Raw genomic sequence first — 15,103 nt, forward strand, 5'->3', positions numbered from 1 at the left:
ATAGTATTATTATTATTTTAGTTATATATATGGGCCAACTTTTGGGAATACAATTCTTAAAATAATTAATTATTAAAAAAGCGCCAACCTTAAAATATTTTGCAAACTACGATATACCTTTTTTAAAACTTGACATGCATTAGCCCATTTGACCCAAGCTTGCATATTTATTTATACTTTTAAAGCTAAAATATTTTAGCATCCAGCATAAAAGACCTAAATTTCCCCTTTTTTTTAAAAAAAAAAAAAACTGCATGTTGAACTATTTCCAATTTTATTTCCAAATTCAAGTAAAATTTGTCAAAAAATACTATTGGATTATTCTTGATGGATAATAAAGTACATGTTTTTGCTATGATTAAACGGAGGAACAAGTTGATTTAGACTATCACCATCTAACATCAAATTAATTGACGTCTAAAAACTATCAAATTAGTTATTAATCATCATTTCATCATATTCCTGATTTACAACATTAGTCCTCGTTTAATTCGATAGATAATTAAGAAGATCAGTTAGTAGATTTAAAATTGCTCATTCTAGTAATGACATAGACAGTGAAAAATAAATTTAAAATAAACATAATAAATGTAAATAATCATAGCCATAACATGAACCCATAGCATAAGTCGACACGCTAGTAAAAATACTAGTTTTATAGGCAACGGCTTTTGAATCAATTAGCGCTCAAGTCCTCAGTGAGGTGCTTCATAATCAGTGATGATTGATTTTTCACAAATGATATTTATGCATTTTATATTTTAAAAATAAATTTAATTTAATAAAGCCAAAAATATATATCAAAATCAATGTGGGATTTATCCTCCAAAAACAAATTTCAAACTCAAATTAACTCAAACCTTTGAACAAGACACCAAGTTGAGTTTAGCTTATCCCACTAATTTTTAAAAAATACAAATTAATTCCAAAATTTTAATTAATAATTACCTTATTTTAAATTTAATTAAATTACATATATTGAATAATAATAATAAATCTGTGGGATTTATCCTCCAAAAACAAATTTCAAACTCAAATTAACTCAAACCTTTGAACAAGACACCAAGTTGAGTTTAGCTTATCCCACTAATTTTTAAAAAATACAAATTAATTCCAAAATTTTAATTAATAATTACCTTATTTTAAATTTAATTAAATTACATATATTGAATAATAATAATAAATCTAGGTCCAAAACAGAGGCTTTTACTGAAGTCTGAAGCCATACCAACCCCAACCAAACCACATTTCCAAGTTTGGGAAGTCTTGAATAAGAAGGCACAATGGCACATGGAAAGACATTTTGAACAAATAGGTCGCGAGGCAGCGGCGCGGAGAAATTCCATGGGGCAACAAGCTCAAGAAGCGCTCCGACGCCAGCGCCGTCCCGTCCTCGAATGCCGGAGCTTTTGGAAGGCGGGCTCCTTCGACGTCAACACTGCCGCTTCCTCTTCCACTCTCGGAGGTGATCTTCTTCTTCTTTCTCCTCTTTGATGAGGAACTCCTCGGGTTGTTGTTTATCAGTTTGTTTTCGCAGGGGATTTAGATTCGTCGGATTTTGAGCGGGCACGAGTTCATCCAAAGTTCTTGCACACCAATGCGACGTCGCATAAGTGGGCGTTTGGAGGTTTGTTTTCTTTTTTTCTCGGAGATGATTCTATTTAAGCAGCGTCGTCATTGCACGTAGTGTTTATTTTATTGCCCAACTGAGGCACCTTGGTCGAGGATTTCACAGGGGTTTGGAGGATTTCATCTTCCTTGCTATTAGGTTTTGCTGCTAGGTCTATTTGTCTATGGTTTAGTTTTTTTTTTCTGGTAGATATTTTCATTAGTGTTATAATGGGGGAAAAAAGGGTGACTTTCTTGTTTGAGGATATCCAAAGAGTGAATATGCTTTGGTTTGCTACCTGATTATTGTTCATCTGAAGATTCAAATAAAAATTTGGGTAAATTATTCAAGAAAAGTCTCGTCACCCAATGAAAATGAAATAATCAAGGAAAAAAATTTGTAGTGCAACACATTACTTTAATCTCGAGTTCACTGCTAGTAGAGACAGTCATTGCTTCATTTTAGCATATTGTTTGAGTTAATCCATCTGACGAACTGGCCCAAGTTTCTCTTTCTTTCTTATTGTACTGCTAGAACACTTGATATCAGCTTCAGATGCTTAAGGATATATTTCCAGTGTTTTCATTTAATTTGTGGAGGAGAATCTGTTAACACCGGGTTCAATTGGCATCTATGCATCCACTGAGTATCATGGTATATTGCATTTGTGATTAATATTTTGCTTGATGCTTGGTTTATCTAGTCCTTTGGCCTTTGATAGAGCAATGTGGAAAGGAAGGATTTCTGTAGCCGACCGCAAATAGTTGGTACTAATGACTTCTTGTCGTTGCTGTTGATTAATATTTTGCTTAAAATTACTCTCTTGATTATTTTATAGAGCCGAAATATGAAATATGACTATTTTCGATTGATTGATTTTATTCACAACTTTGCATTCGGTTATTACATGTATTTGACTAGACGTGAATTTTTCATGTTTGATTATATAGCCAGTCATTTATCGGATTTGATTGAATGCTGTTCATCATTTTATTGGTTTGAAATTTTATGCAGCCGTTGCTGAGCTACTTGACAATGCTGTTGATGAGGTATGGCATGAGCCCTCAATTTTCCTTTAGATGAAGCAATCTTAAAACAATATTTGATCAAGATCTGTACTGCGTGAAGTGCATTTAGAATGCATCAGCATGACATCCAAATCTGTGCTATGCATACTACTACTAACAGGAAATGCATTTTTTGTCAGTGTATTTCTGGCTTATATGATCTCTCTCTTTCTTAAATGGCATGTGTTTCCAGATCTGCAATGGTGCAACTTTTGTGATTGTGGATAAGGTTAACAATCCGAGAGATGATAGTCCTATGCTGGTTATTCAAGGTATGTGACAAGCTAAGTTAACAGCGAATGAATGGGAAATCAATGAGGATGTTGTCACAAACTTAGCCCATCTTTGGTCTTTTGCAGATGATGGAGGGGGTATGGACCCAGAAGGCATTCGGCGATGCATGAGCTTGGGGTTCTCATCCAAGGGGTCAAAGAAAACCATTGGGCAATGTAGGTTGCTATTATACCATCTAGACTTTGAACTTGTGGTTTTATTTCAAATACTCAGGATTGATGTAAATTACATGTTGGTTGTCTGGCCTTTGGAATTATTATATTTATATTTCCAACACCTTGGGAACAATGTAAATTGCCATTTTGTCATCTATATGTTGAATTTATTATGCATTTATTTCCAAATTCCAATACCTTGAAAGCACTTAAATTGTCCTTCAAATGGATGCTTTGTTTACTATAACTTTCACTATAGTACTAGACTGTTCAGCAGAAGTTATGGTCTTTCTGTAGTTTTGCTCTTTTGCTTTCTACTTTTACTCTTCTGCTGTTCTAATGGATAAATGATTGATATTCCTAATTTCACATGGTTCTATTTGATCAAGGTCTTGTCAGTTCATGGTCTTTTCCATCTAAGTCTCCTCTCCGGCAATGCTTATGCCAATTTCCTCTTGCTTAATAGCTAGCATATTCTCAAACAGTGTTTGCTGGAGCTGAGCTTATTTTTAATTTCTCTTGATTGACAGCAAGCATCTTCTTTTCAATTATACTTTTGCAACATGCTTTATAAGTTTAATGTTAGTTGACGTGTTGCTTCTTGTGTAGACGGAAATGGCTTCAAGACAAGCACAATGCGTTTAGGTGCTGATGCAATTGTATTCACTAGGGCAAATCGTGGGAGGTAATTTCTGTTATTTAAAATTAATATAGTCCAGTTTCTTGATATTCACCATCATATATTGGTGAGGTTGAAATTAATTGTTTACAAACCGATTAGAGAAGCTTGATATGTTCCTTAACCTGCTCAAAGTGCCAAACTATGATCTTTGGCAAAGCTCCTGCCTGCGATCCTTGAACCAATCTAAATTATTGGTAACTAAAATGTGTGCCTCCTCAATAAATAATAATGCTCTTCATTTATCTCTACTCCTGGTTTCTGATTATGTGAACTGTCTGCAAGTTTTAGTTTGACAAAATTTCAATGCTCTTAAACTCCTGAATAGGTTTTGTATCTGTTAATCATAAATCATATTGGATAAATACTAGATTAGTGTCCTACTTAAAGAATGCAAGCAAATGCTCTCAGTTATGATGAACTAATAACCATCAGTTTTTGGGTTTGCAGTATAACTTTTCATAGTTGTTCTGTTGTGCATATGTCCTCTTCTAATCATTGGCAATAATCTGGGATACCTATTTTGACTATGATTTCATGTGTATCAGATCATATGGTTTAATTTCTAGGAACTAGCTTTGTTTTGATCTGAAGCTTAAGAGTTAAGCATTATTCTTTTTTTATGCTATACAGATTATTCATATTTAGTTTCTTTATAAATTATCAGTCACCCTGACTAAATTTTATTGAGAGCATTTAGTTCTGTGACGCAAAGCATCGGTTTGCTATCATATACATATTTAAGAAGAACAATGAAGGATGACATTATTGTCCCTACGGTAAGATCTGCTTATCCAAGTTCCTCCTTTGAATTTTTGTGCAAGGAATTATGATGAACTTATATGCTTATTGGATTGGGATTTCAGGTCCATTTTGAGATTCTAGATGGTCAGGCAATACCATTACCTTTCGGATCACAGGATAATTGGGACAGTAACTTAAAGACAATTCTTGACTGGTCTCCTTTTTCCACTAGGGAGGAGCTTATGCTCCAGGTTTTCTACATTCCCTTCTGGTCATTTCTTTATTTTTTTATTCATATTACATCTGTCACTTCATGGGGTCTATTTGGCTTTTTTCCTATCTTCCAACATGCATGTTTCTTCTCATTCCTTCTCATTTTTCTTTACCTGTTACTTTCTCAACCAATGCCTTTGATTAGAGCAAACTCATTTCCTTTTTCTTATGGTGGTTTTTGCCTTACATCTAGTTTATAACTTCAGATGCAAAATACTTTTTTGGCTTCTAATGTTTACTTGTGCAGTATGAGATTCTTGTACTCTTGACTGTGTAACTGAACTTTTTGACTAATGCAATTCTATGTTGCCTCATAAATGATTTACAATATTTTCCTGCAACTATTTTCTAAGTTTAGTGTAATAAGTTTATTTATCATCTAAATTGAATGTAAAACTGATATCCGATGTGAGGCAGCAATCATTGTGTACATTTGGTGACTTTTATAATTTAACAGGGGTCGAAAAAGATAAATGCTGAAGTTAAACTACTTTAAAAAAAAATTTATTGAGGGGGGGTCTTGAGGGATGATGGGATTGATCCTCAATGATTATTAAGTCACTGCTTCGCTCCTATTTTCGGTAATATTTAAGTTGGTATATCTTAAGGAACAATTACTTATCTTGCCAATCAGCAGAGATGCTTTAAACACAAGAAAAATAAATAAATTTTGTTCTTTGATGTCGCAGTTTGAGGATGTAGGGTCTCATGGAACCCAAGTTTTAATTTATAACCTGTGGATGGATGATGATGATCTCCTGGAATTGGATTTTAATGATGATGATGAGGTAATCTTTTGTTTTTATGGTCGCAAACAATTATTTGTGCTTTATTGGCTTTGATGCTGTTTTAAATCTTCTAATATCTGGAAACTTATGCTGTGATGCTTTCTTATACTCTCTTCCATCACTCTCTAATTAATTTTGTATGTTAATAAGGTTATAGTACCTGACTTCTGCCAAGGCAGGCTTTATTGAGTTGTAAATGTATTAGGCTTCCTCAAATTGAACCTTTGATGTGTACGCTATAGTTCATCATCTTAACTTTTTTCAGCCATGGAACCCCAACTTTCTGTAGATTTTTGTGCCTGTTTCTATATTGTTGACTTGAGAACATTTTACCTCTCTTTTTATGCGGAAACTAACATTTATCAGCATTTCCATACTTAAGATTCTCTAGAGCAATTGCATCTCTCTCTCTCTCTCTCTCTCTTTCTCAAGTACTAGATGCGAACAATACACATTCTGAGTTCAAATCAACCCAAAAATTTAAACTGACAGAGTGACATCATGTCTTATATATTCCAGTTTACCAAGTAATGGTAGTATTAGTTGCTTTCATATGCCCCCTTGCTGGGGCTGACCTTTTTAACTAGCCACATTGCAAACAATTGAGTCAATATGACTTGAGACTATCTTGGGTGCAAACCAAACACATGGTTTGGGTTTGATTCAACCAAAAAAATTTAAACTGATAGGATGAGTGACTTAACCACATATTCAAATTCACTAATCAACTGATGCAGGACCATTATCTAATGGGAGTTTGTTATGAATATATTACAGTGTCAATGATCTCCTGTTCTTCCTTTTGCCTATATGCAGGACATAGTATTGAGGGATCATGCTAACTATGCTGGCCTTTCAAAATCTCATAAGGAAATTGTCCATTCACATATATCATATACGTTTAGGTGTTCATTGCGGGTGAGTTCATCAGTATTGTTTTGTCAATTGGCTGATATTCATCTGCAGACAGCTAGATGTACCTCTTCATTTTGCTTTTTGGCAGGCATACATTTCAATACTTTATCTCCGAAAGTTTCCTAAATTCCAGATTATATTAAGAGGGAAACCTGTTGAACAGCTCAATATTGCTGACGAGTTAAAGTTTCGCAAAGTTTTGACTTATAAACCTCAAGTCATTACAGGTTCAGAAAATGTAATATATTAGCTTATGTTTTTCTCCAAAAATATGATTTATCTTATTCTTGTACAATGCAAGAATGTGCATCCTTCATGAGTACCTAATTCCGTAATCAATTTTCTTTGAATAGATTTCCATGTTATTATTGCCTCTTCAAAAGTTTAGATGAATTTTAAGAATCATATTTAGTGTTCTCATGATCATTCCACATTTAAGCCTGTTCAAGCCAATGGGACTGCATGGCATTCAAAGATTAGACCTCTGATCTGGTTTTTTAAAGAATTGTCCATTGTTATCCAAAATTAGTCAAAGTGAGAATATATTTATGTAACTGGCAATTGGATTACATTATGATAGCTCATCTCTAGCATGTGCACTAGTTTTTTATTGGTTTGATATTCAGTTATAATATTTCATGACCACTGTAGATTACTTGTTTGTTTCCAGCACAAGTGCAGTGCTATGTAAGAATCAATTAAAAGATTGGAGAGTTTTTAGGAAAAAAAACACATATTGGTATTTTTTTAGTCAGATTTATTTTCATTTACATGATTGGCCTTCATTCCCTTTGTGATGCCATAAAGAGTTTGGAAGAGTTCTAGACCTCAATCAAGCAAATTCTAATGAGATGAATGCTTAATGTAGGAGCAACTTTGCTTGTTTATCATCATGCAAGTAAATTTTCTTTAGATTTACATATGATAATATGATATATAATCCTTAGACATCAAGAAACTCATATAAAGTTACATGCTCTTACATGATGCCAAGAGTGACATAATTATTCTGTTTTATATGCTTGTCTCACTATGACATCAACTTGTTGAATAATTTGTGTCATGTCATTGAACCTGAGCCAAGGTTTTCTCAGTGTTATGTTTTATTCACCCAGCTGCTATAGAAAAATTTACTAATTTACTCTTTATTAGCTCATTTCCGATTGCTATCATATTTCTGTGAAGGAAAATGCATAATTTGTTCATAGAATCATGCATACACATGCACCTTTACTCATTGCTTATTTTTTAATCATAAAACTTAAGTATTGTATGCTTTATGTTTCAGGCCTCGGTGAAGATAACCATGGGCTTTGCGAAGGAAGCTCCTATTCTGGGTATTTTTGGTTTCAATGTGTATCATAAAAACCGTCTCATCATGGTAATCTTTATTCACAGTAATTGTGATCTTGCGTGTTGATTTGTTTTTTTCTATTCTTCCACCATGATTCCATTTTGTTGCTAATGTGCTTGAGGACCTTACCTATTGAACAGCTTACAAGTTTTGTTCACCTACTATATAATTTCAATTTAGAGCTAGCGCAAACTTTTATGCTTAGCATGATTATAAGAGCCATCAAGTAAATCTTGATGGCCTGAAACCAAATCTAGTTGGAAGCCATGATATCCTTATGCATATAACATGAGTTAGGGCCATGCAGCGAACATTGCATGGAATACACCATGTGTTACTGTTTCTACTTCATAGATAGGATATCCTAGTAGAATGATTTTATTTCACTGAATTTGTGTAAAACAATATACTTACGTTTCCCTTCACCAACTGTCAATATGCACGTGCGTACACACACAGCTGGAAAATAAAGAAAAGTATAAGATGAATTCTACATTAAAGTTGATGGAAAAAAGTATAAGGTGCATTCATGTGTAAAAAAACACAACTGAGCCCGTATGCAGCACATGCGCACGCGTGTGAGTGCTTGTTCTTCTTCAAAGCCACAAATTGTAATAGTAATCTGGTTGCAGGGAAGGAGAAAAAGTAGCAACAAATTGAGTTCAAAACATAAGCAAAAATTTTATGAGAAAAATAGCCTAATGTATTGGATTGTAGGAAATAATTTGGAGCAATCTATGTTTGGGTAAGTAATTGGTGGATCATAAATTTTTGTACCCTGTAACTTCACTATCTGAAAGCTTGAATTTCCACAAGAGTTTTGAGATACATGAACATTTACTGGATATTAGATTAGCGGATCTTTGTGTCACTTAATTGTAATGCTAGTACGTTGCAAATTTTAGTGTGTCAAATAAAATGCTCATGTGTGGTCCCCAAGCATGCTATTTATGTCGTGTAACTCATTTATATCAACTTTTAATATTTATGGCACGAAAAATGGTGTTTACTTGCTTCCACAACACGTTTTGAGAATAATGCTAGTACCAGGACTAGATAGGGATATCGTAGGTCAGTTCCTGTCTTATTGCCTCTTCACTGGGGTACTTCCTTACTTATAAAGTGATTTTTCCATTCAGCTTTACTTAATGGTCAGTGAAATTCTTTGTATGCTTTTATATTTATAAGATGCCTTTAGGTGCATCTGGAATTTGGTGATGAGATGTAATGTGGTTCTGTATTGATGTAGCCGTTCTGGAAAGTTCTGCAAGAGGGTTCTAGTCGTGGGAGGAATGTTTTAGGTATGCATTTACCAGAAGTGAATGCCTTTTAGTTATTTAAATATTCTGTGTTATTTAAAAGCAATGTGAAACCTATTCTCTTTGTGCCCAATTCCAGGAGTCCTTGAGGCGAATTTTATTGAGCCAGCCCATGATAAACAGGATTTTGAGAGAACACCTTTATTCCTTCGTCTGGAAACAAAACTTAGACAGATTGTCCTTGATTATTGGTATGCATAAAAAATCACCTTGCTTTTTATTGTTATTCACATTTCATTCTAACTTAGTACTTAGTCCTGTTGTTGTATTTTGTTTTCTTTTTATTGATTTGTCCATCATTTTGCATCTTGATCGACCATTCTATCTATTGATCGTAGGCAATTAGGCATCTGTGTCCATCTTTTCATTATAGTTATCATTATTATCTGTCTTTGGTATTATTATGATTTCATTAATAAGTGTAATGCACCAGGTTTAAATAAAATATGTCCCCCCACCCCCCTCAACAAAAGGTTGCTGGTAATTTTTAATTGGATTCTCTTACCACATTTTAAGTTATGTATGTCCTTTTTTCTGCTTTATTACATTTCTTCCATAATGATACGAAATGATCACATTACCATATCAATGAGTACATACCATATGAAAAGCTTAAACTTAGTTACTTTATTCCTTTGGAAGGCTTTGTCAGCATTAACCATTAAAAGCTTTATCAACAGAAATTGATATTATGATGTTTTGTCTACCAGCTTACTAGGTTTACTGGCAGATATTTGACTTATTTGATTCCGCAATCATTTCAATCAAATAATTTTAAAATTTTGGATTGATGCTTATTCTTAGATCACTTTCTTCGCCAAGATCATTGTCCTTATCTGGCATTTCTCATTTCATTATTTATAATATCACATTTATATGACTGCCATGCCGTGAGTCATTAGTTTATATAATTGTTCCTAGATGTGGCTTCTTCTGAATATGTAAAATCTTTTCGTTTCCTACTTAACTTCATCTTGCTCTGTGCTGATCCTTGCAGCCAACTGCAGAATTCTCTCTAGCTTTTCAATGTGTTTGATGTTGTTTTTGCCTGTACATATCATTCAAATGACTTAATTTATGCGTCTCAGTTATCTCTTTCATGTTGTTAATGTGAATCAGTTACATTAGCAGTAATACAAGTAACAATGTTAAATCCTAGCCATGCTTTTATAATAACATTAGTTTTTGGTGGTGTTATACTACAGATTATTGTATGACAGTGAATATCTTATAATCTATTATTTTGTTTCAGGAAAGAGAATTGCTATCTGATTGGATATCAATCTCGAAATCCAGAGATACGAAACAAGCAGAAACAGTCTGGTAAATTTCCTCATGAACCTGCAGCAAATGTGGCAAAGGAACTGCCACATAGTGAATCGATTATAGGGCTCTCTGCAAATGCACAGAGAGAATTCCAAGTGGCAGAATTAGCCAGTTTGCAGCCAATGGATTTGCATGGGGCAACTGCTGACCATGTTGCTGAGCTTGCTGCTGTTAGTGGTATTGTGCCCTTCGAATTATAGTCACAGGCTACATACTATTTCTGAGCATTGCTGTAGGAATTTCTGAATCAACAAAATATGCATGGTCTTCTAACTGCTGGGATGTATGCATTAATTGTTTATGTTATCTCAATGTTATCAAAATCTAGATCATGGTTGCTTAGATGCGGTACACTATCAAATGACATCTATCTGTTTCAGTGCACTACTTGCTAATCCTCCACAATTTCGGCCAGGACTTCTGTTTTCATTAAGACTTGTAAATATCCTTGTCTTGCACAAAGATTTACTAGGCGTTTGGTGTAGTTTTTTTCCTTCTGTTTCATGTGGCTCTCTAGCATTTTTTGTTCTCTACTTAGTCCTAAATCATTAATTTGATCATATTCACATCCCCTTGGTGGTTAAACATTGCTTATGTTCAGTTCTTGTTTATTGAAGGTTCAAGCCCAATTCCTTCTGGAAAAGCTCGTGCTCCACTTATCGCATACCATTCTGACGTGAGACTCACAATTCCTGATCTTCATTTCTTACCTAAGTTGCTGGCAGTATCAAATAGTGACTTGCAAAATTGTTATTTTCTTTTGGTTTCTTATTTCGCTGTTCTTGTAATTTTTTTGTCAAGAAATTATGTACACTTTTGCATGAAACCCATCACATGATAGATGATGCTTCTAGCTATTCCTATATTGTATTAGAGGCTGGTAACATGCAGTCTGACTTGCTGATGTTTTAAGCATTGCTTGCAGACGAAGGTAGAACTAAAATAACAAAATGCAAAGAAGCTTATTGTCTTTGTGTATTTTTCTACTAGGATGATGACTCAAAATCATGGTTGGAAGTCATGTTTATTTTAGGTTGTACTAGGATGAGGACTCAAAATCATGATTGGATTCATGTGTATTTTACGTTGTACTAGGATGGGCCTCAAGAAAGTATAGCACAAGAACCGGAATGCATGCCCAATCTCAGTGTGGCCCTCAATAATATGAATAAATTCCCTAGTTTTCATTAATTTTAAGACACTACTGTTTAGATGCTTTTTGTCTAAATTAAAGTTAAATATACCCATTTATTTGTCACCAAAATTAGTGAAATTCGGTCCCTTGTTATTTCTGATGTGGCAAATGCTTATTGAACACTAAGGCAGAAATCTGTCATATACTAATTGTTTCCAGGAATGTGAAGAAATGGTACCTGCAGATGTCCTGGATTCTAGTCTTATCGAGAAGATTAGTGAAGAAAACCTGGAGTTGTTCGTCAGGTAGAATCTGAACTATGTTTACTTATTTTTTGTTTGGAACTAATATTGATCTATTTTTAGGCACTAAGATCTTTGATTGAGTTACTATGAAATTAACTTTGTGTTCATGGGGCATTGGTGATATGATCAAATAAATGTCCATTCATTCATGCAAACTAAATGTATGTGTTAACATTTATTCAGTAAATTGAAGTTAAACGTTATAGGAAAGCTTAAGCGGACTGACTGCTGAGTCCCTTGAGACAAATTATGCATGACTTGAGCCAATTACCATTTAGAATGCTTTCAGGTATCTAACCCATTCTGTATCATAGAATTGTGTTGCGGCTTTGGAGCAATACAACTGTGAGATGTTGGTTGATGCATATTGATTAGTACTGTATATGTTACATTCTGAGTATGGTGTCACTTTTCTGTTAGACTTCTCGGCCACCTTAGGCTATACTTCATGATAGTTACAACTTAAACCAATTATGATCTAGTCTTCTGCAGAAATAACTGGTTGAGGCATATTGATGATGAACCAATAGCTTTGATGCATAGCAATTGTGCTATTTCTTTGTTTGGTTTAAGAGAGCTGAGCCATCGGTAAATTCCATAAGCCACAAGGCCAAAGAGTTGTGAGGCAACACAATGTAGGACAACAAAATTTTGAGATACAGTAGTTGCAAGTGAGCTATTGGGTGGTCACTATATTTTAACTTAATTTTCTTTACTATCAGGCTACTTGGTTTTACAACTCAAAGTCAATTAGGATGTAGTCCTTTATAGAGATGATCACATAATAAGGCCTGTTGTCACACAAAGAGACTGACTCTACGAGGTGGTGTTCGTGACTCCAGAATGTGAATGGAGTCTCAATTCTCAAACTGCATTCCCTTATGCCTTATTGTGCACGAAGCATAATCTCTGAACTTTTACCATTGGATTGTGTTATCTTCTTCAATTACTATTACAAGCAAAGCAAACCTGCTTGCAATTTTGGTATTATCCTATTTAATCGAAAAGAAAGACACTTGGGAGTTTTTATAGAAGTCTGTAAAACTATTGCTTCATGGATGATAGATAGCAGTTTGGTTTTCTAATATTCATTTATATGAACAGGCGAGGAGAGCTTCAGAGTAACTACGAAAAGTTAAAAAAGACGGTATGTAATTCCAAGGTTTTTCTATGCCCAGCAATTATTTTGCTTTGATATGAAAACCAATGAGGAACTTGTAATATAGCCCGCTCATGGTTTGCTGTGAAATAGAAGGTTTTCCTGACTTGTTCGTTTAACCAGATTGAGGAGTTAGAGCAAGAACTTGCACTATGGAAAAGAAAACTTTCTCGGCTCACTGTAGAAGTGGAGAATCAAAGGAACCAACAGTCCATCCTTAAGCAGTGAAGTATCACTGCTCAAACTTGCTTCTGCTTAATTTTGGATGCCAATAACTTCTTGCCAATGTAAATACCGAGTGCTAGAAAGGTTGGTATCACATCTTTCCTTGAATTCATCCATATAAGTTAATTATCTTCTTTTTCCCCAACTCTTTTTGGCTTTTTATTAGTAAGAAGCCAGTTTGAAGGCTTCCTTATGCACATGTGAAACTGATCTCAAGTTTATAGTCCTGAATAAAATACCTACAAGGCATCTCCTTTTCTTGTGTCTTAACAAAAGAGATCCGGAAATACCTCCAGAGTTAATTGCGCATAGAGATTGAGCTATTCAAATATCACTGTCTTGAATTGCTTTGACCAAAATTATTTAATCCTTTGTTCATGATACATTTGAAATTAAAGTAAATATAACAAGTTGATATCATGCTCCAATTTGATGACAATGATGGACGCAACGATGGTCACTTAGTGATAAACATCTTGTTATCATTAGATAAAAACAATTTTTGCAGTTGCTAATTAGAAGGTGCTTGCTGGCTGGAATGGGAACTTGCCACATGGTAGAGTAAGATAGCTTGCCTATGTAGTTTAGTGCAGGATGCATTTCTCACAGCTATAGGTATTGTCCCTTTTCATGTGTGGCCCCAGTTTCATCACTCCAACGTACATGATTCACACATTGAAAATCAAGACCCATGAAAGCAATTTCGGAAGAAAAAGCCACTCATCACTAGAAACATTTCATCTTTCATAACAACAAAAAAGAAAGTTAGAAGATCTACTGTTATGCTATTTTGTTGGAAGTGAAATAAATACTCACTAACTACCCTATAGAGAAGCAGAAGCAGAAGCAGTGCGAGAAGTAGTTAAACTGAAGGAACAGCCAATACATAGATAATACATAGATGAGTTTCTGGATTTTGTGGACCAGTATAGAGACCTTGAAACAGTAAGGCACTCTCTCATCTCCTTGTCCCAACAACCAACACAAGAAAGTGAAATATGAGAAAGCACAGGAAAAGAGGGTGATGCTGATGCTGATGCTGATGCTACTACTGATGATGGTGGCCAGTTGGGTTGGGTGTAGATTCTCAATTTTCTTTTCTCTTATTATCAATTGGATCAAACACTCTACTAGGCATCCTCCTCACCTAGTCTCTTCCTAGCACCATCTTCTTGTTGTCTTCACTTATGATTAGGAAATTTAAAGAAAGTTGTAGGCTTAGGGGTAAAATAGTATATAGGCCATCAGAGTGTGGGAAGGCGCAATGGTCCCAAATCATTCCAACACCTCAACACCATCTAGGGAGGCAATCACATGCCCTTCTGACCATTCTCTTAAAAGCCCTTCAATTCCCCTTTGTGCCTTTGCTAACTTTGTATCCTTGAATATGAACCTTCATAACATGGTACCTGCACTTGTATCATATGTAGTCCCCCAAGATCATGCCCCCCTTTCATTTTAAAAAATATGAACACATGCTACTATACTCACTCTATAGTAGTTTTCTCATTCAGTGAGAATTTATGCTTTGCTTGTCCATAAGGAGGCAGCTCTAGAAATTATTGGCAAAACATTGGTTGGGTGTTCAGTTTTGGGGTTAAGGATTGTAGGCATGTGGCTGCTTGGCTTTTGTTATTTAGGATTGGTATCATATTGCATTGATACCCATGATTGAAATGGAAAATTGATGTTCTTTTGGTTATACTCTCATGTCACCCTCACTCCATGACTCACACCACTGTTCTTTGGGTCCCTC

At 34.7% G+C, this 15,103-nt stretch overlaps 1 protein-coding gene across 1 annotated transcript; it reads left to right on the top strand.

Annotated features, from left to right (window-relative positions):
- The first annotated feature begins 1,256 nt into the window (after positions 1-1,256).
- On the top strand, positions 1,257-13,600 carry LOC120258992 (protein MICRORCHIDIA 2-like). Its single transcript, XM_039266503.1, has 19 exons — positions 1,257-1,465; positions 1,538-1,627; positions 2,624-2,658; positions 2,870-2,948; positions 3,036-3,125; positions 3,735-3,810; positions 4,505-4,583; positions 4,671-4,799; positions 5,511-5,609; positions 6,426-6,527; positions 6,613-6,762; positions 7,813-7,905; positions 9,128-9,179; positions 9,277-9,388; positions 10,450-10,700; positions 11,141-11,199; positions 11,878-11,963; positions 13,068-13,110; positions 13,246-13,600. The coding sequence occupies exons 1-19, from the start codon at positions 1,291-1,293 to the stop codon at positions 13,348-13,350; spliced, it is 1,905 nt and encodes a 634-aa protein (XP_039122437.1). The 5' UTR covers positions 1,257-1,290; the 3' UTR covers positions 13,351-13,600.
- Positions 13,601-15,103: the final 1,503 nt, after the last annotated feature.

This window comes from Dioscorea cayenensis, chromosome 4 (genome assembly GCF_009730915.1).
Source record: "Dioscorea cayenensis subsp. rotundata cultivar TDr96_F1 chromosome 4, TDr96_F1_v2_PseudoChromosome.rev07_lg8_w22 25.fasta, whole genome shotgun sequence".
Classification (NCBI taxonomy): domain Eukaryota; kingdom Viridiplantae; phylum Streptophyta; class Magnoliopsida; order Dioscoreales; family Dioscoreaceae; genus Dioscorea; species Dioscorea cayenensis.